This window comes from Eschscholzia californica, unplaced genomic scaffold (assembly GCF_041429995.1).
Source record: "Eschscholzia californica isolate CP2 unplaced genomic scaffold, dmEscCali1.0.p SCAF_1, whole genome shotgun sequence".
NCBI lineage: Eukaryota > Viridiplantae > Streptophyta > Magnoliopsida > Ranunculales > Papaveraceae > Eschscholzia > Eschscholzia californica.
Genome location: NW_028238198.1, coordinates 22,444,487 through 22,448,891, shown reverse-complemented (window position 1 = coordinate 22,448,891; position 4,405 = coordinate 22,444,487). Strand labels below are relative to the sequence as shown.

Here is a 4,405-nt window from a genome sequence, read left to right as displayed (position 1 = left end):
TGAAGCCCGACATATTAGAGCGAATTCTCGAATCTATACAATCTCTGGCTATAAGAACATTATCAAGGATTTGACGACCTTCGACATAGGCACCTTGATTGAAAGAAACTAACATGTACATGATTGGTTTTATTCTTGCTGCGAAAATCTTGGAAAATATCTTGTAGACACAACCAGTTAGGCTAATGGGCCTGAAATTCTTCAACTCTGTAGCACCAGCTATCTTAGGTATAAGTTCAATGAAGTTGCAGTTTAATCTCCAGTTTAGTTTTCCTTCTGAACAGAACTCGTGAACAACTTTCATAAAATCATCCTTTATGATTGACCAACACGATGATAGGAATTCCGTTGTCATTCCATCTAGGCCTGGAGATTTATTATTGGCACAAAGAAAGATAGATTGCAAAGAGAGGAGAGAGAGAGAGAGAAGAGATTAAAGAAAAGATCATCGGTTATTTAGAAAAGTGAGATATTGACTTTCTACTCAATTCATTTAAAATACAAAAAATAATTATATGGTTATTTAGCATAAATAAGAGACTAGGTCAGAAATTGATCACAAACTAGGGGCTAAATGAAAACATAACTCATAATAATTTCTCTTCCAATAATAATACATACGTGTAGTCTCAAATACAGAAAAGAAAAGCAAAAGATTTAAAATCAAAATCTGAAATTCAGAGTCCTATAAAAGGCCAACTGATTCTACCCCAACCAAAAGAAATATTCAGTTGTTCTCTCTCAACACAAACCCCTCTCAAATCATTACTAGATTTTCCCTGTCTATATCTTAGTTTCCAAATCTCAACCCACAGAAACCCTTAAATCCGTTTTACTCTAACAGAGTGGGTCGTTACTGATTTTGTATCCTAACAAGATCAAACTTTCATCCCAATTTTATACTCAAAATGGACTTCTATGATATTGATTATGTGAAATTGGAGAAAGCAAACGCAATTAAGAGACACAATCAACTTCAGAAGATCTCTAATTTCTTCCGTATATTCGAAATTTGTGTTGTTTTGATCTTGTTGTCCTGGTTTTCCACTCACCTTCCTACCATCATTCAGATTTCAGAAAACTACTTTCGAAATCTCTGTTTACTCATTATTAGTCCTCGATTCGTCTTTGTAATCGGTAATGTGATCATCTTAACACTTTTCGTGAAATCGGGTCAGTTTTCCGGTGAAGAATCTTCCATGAACAATGGTGAAAAACATAGTTATGATGATTTTGTCAAGAAAAGTGAGATGAAACAGAGTAGTTGTACTTTCATGGTGAAAGAAGAAATTGGGTGTGAAGATAAGAAGATCGAAAACGATAAGAATACGGTTAGGGACACGGTTATAAATACGGACACGGCTGAAGAGAGGCCAAAAGTATACCGGAGGAGTCGATCGGAAACTCGTCGGAAAGTTGAGACTGAGGAAAAGCCAAGAAGAGAGCTACGACGATCGAAAACAGAGAAATGTCGTCGGGAATCTGACACACACGGCGAGAAACCCGTAGCCGGAAAGGAGTCATCTTCAGATACGTTTATGAGTAACGAAGAGTTTCGGCGGAGGATAGAGAAATTCATTGCGAAGCAAGTGAGTTTTCATAGAGAGGAATCAATGGCTATTGTTCTTCAGTAGTAGTCGATGGACGGTTCCTGTTGAAATTTTAAAAGAGAAAGATGGTCGTAGAAGAAAAAATTTCACTCTTTTTTCGTGTGTTCGTTCTCGATCAAATCCATGTATAGTGTTGGGGTTTTCTTTTCTTATAAATTACATATGGTAATTTTAACTTCAATTTAGATTTTTTTTTTTTTTGTTTTTGAGAAATCGACTACGACCTACCTTAGTAGTTAGAAGGCAACTTCAATTTAAATTTAATAAGCAATGAACATCAAAAAGCAGGCATGGATGTTGTCTTTATTTTAGACACCTGGTCTCAAGTTCAACAAGCACTAGGGTATTTTTCTAGCTAAAACTCCATGAGTTCACCCAGAAATCTTCGACACTTATTATGATGGTGCAACCACTTATAGTCCAGACTCAAGACGTTCTCTCAAGTGATTAGGACTATCACAATCCCTCAACCTTAGAGACGAGTCGTCCTCGACTTTGACATCATAATATATAAGTCATTAAGTCTTAGCAGTTATCGATATTGTTTTGTTTTTTGATACCCAAACCCAACAAGTAAGGAGTTTTGTTTTTTACAAAAGTTCCACGAATCAACGCTCAAAAGCCCTTGACAATTATTTAACTTGTGCATGTACCTATAGTCCCAAGCTCCGAACACTCTTAGAAGCAATGTAAAACTATCAGGAAAAAAAATTTCATTGGAGAATGGAGGTCTCGGAAGCATAAACTAATGCATGAGTAATGTGTATGTTAGTAATATCTCAAGAAGGCTTCTTAAGGTTTGAAAAAAACGACGGGGCATAGGGAAGATGAGAGAAAAGACATAAAAAGAGTTCTTAAAATTTCAGAGAAATAGAAATGGTAGAGGAAGAAGATAAGAGATGAGATATGAGAGAAAAGAAAAAGATTTAGATCTCAAAAGAAATTGAAATAGTTAAAAGGGGGCACTTTCGGAAAGTCGATATACATAACTCACCCAGACAGAAAAAAAAATGAAACAAAAAACTATTTCGACAATTTTGTGAATGTTAAAAGGATTTCATTAGAAGCTGGTCATAAATTTGGGGCCGCATGTCATATAACCTAAACTATTCTCTATGTTCAAAAATTTGGCAACCCAATTCTTCAATTGTGGTTAGAAAAGTAAAGAGTCCACCAAGTGAAACATGTTGAATCAGAATGTTAAATAAGTACTCTTGCAATTAACAAAATTGAAACTTTAGTTGATAATCTCTATATAAACATACAAAAGAAATTTGACAAAAGAGTTCTCTTTCAATTATTTAGAGATTTTTTTTTGTTGAGATGTATTATTATTATTTAGATAATTGAAACACTTTTTTCAATTCTATATTTTCATTTTTATATCCTCTCCTTTTTTTTCTCTTTCCGAAACTAGGGTGTGGATCAGGGGTGGTTGGAAGAGTCTTGTGAGGAACCCTTTTGAAAAAGAAAATAATGCCCTTCAAATACAAGATTAATTCTCAACTCCATATTTAGGGTGATCTAGTACCATGATTACTTACTTTTGAATGATCAACCATCTTCTTTGGTTATTCCTAGATTTACATTTTCAATCACAGGTTCTTGTACTCATGTCGAGTGGATCCCATACCTCATGAGACCAATCATTTGTTGAGGTGAGTTGTATCTATATGCCCACCAATCTATACAAATTTATTGTAATTTTGGTGTACTCGGTGGTTATACCTTTTTTCGCCCATACGACAATCAATCACTCTCATGTCTATCACAAGAGAAAAATCAAAATTAGTAACTTTTGGTCTCATTATTGTTTTTTGAATTCCTAAGTTCATGTTTCCATTACAATAGCGAAAGGAATATGAATTTTGAAAGGGCACGTATTCATTATATTGAGGCTTTAATAGCATCTCCAATCCAAAACTCAAAAGAAATATCTCCATTTGTCTTATTTGTTGATTTCAAATTGAGATTCTCACTCTAAGGTGACGAAAATAGAGATCCTCAATTTTTGTTTTTAAGAAATCGACTATGATCTACGTTTGTCGTGACAAGGCATTGATGTATCGAGACGATGTGATAAGCACAATAAACTGTCGAAATACTACTAAGCCTAAAGTCCGACGAATTAAATGGTCTATAGCTAGACGAATGATATGACCTAAAAACTACATAAACAACTTTTTTTATACCCAAGTTCAATATTCCTGGATTTGCACTTCCATGGGATCGAACCTGGGGCCTCTGCATTGTAGAGTATATGCACTAACCAACTGGGTTACCAGTGGTTGGCGATCCTCAATTCTTGTATGTCTCCAATGTTAAATTCTAAACTTATCTTTTTTACTTTTGGTTATTTTCGTAAAAAAAAAAATAGTTAGTGGTTGAAATCCAAATATTGATGAGTTAGACAATTAAGGACATCTCAAGATTGCACTCTAGATTTAGAGTGCCCTATTGAGATACCTCTATTCCACTCTTTTTTTTTAAACCCAAAATACAATATAATAAAAAGAGTTACATAGTAAGTACCAAAAAGATATAAAAATACAAACCAGGTGGGTAACTAGTAACCCAATTTATCATCCAAGGGCTAAACAACAAAATTCAATTGTGGGAGGGTAAAACTGAGATAGCCCGGTCGTGCGCGTCCTTATTATTCATACGTGGACAGTAAGCAAGCACTAGTTGTCTCCCATGCACTCTCTCCCGAAGACCGTCGATTAAATCCGTTAATCTCCACGGTATATTTGGATCAGCGGCCAGGATCAGTTCTATCAATACCTTAGCGTCCC

General features: G+C 35.0%; 1 protein-coding gene across 1 annotated transcript; it reads left to right on the top strand.

The window, feature by feature from the left end:
* The first annotated feature begins 732 nt into the window (after window positions 1-732).
* LOC147565195 (uncharacterized) lies at window positions 733-1,791 on the top strand. Its single transcript, XM_086666648.1, has one exon. It carries the CDS (start codon window positions 909-911, stop codon window positions 1,632-1,634), a length of 726 nt encoding a protein of 241 aa, XP_086522774.1. The 5' UTR covers window positions 733-908; the 3' UTR covers window positions 1,635-1,791.
* The last annotated feature ends 2,614 nt before the right edge of the window (window positions 1,792-4,405 follow it).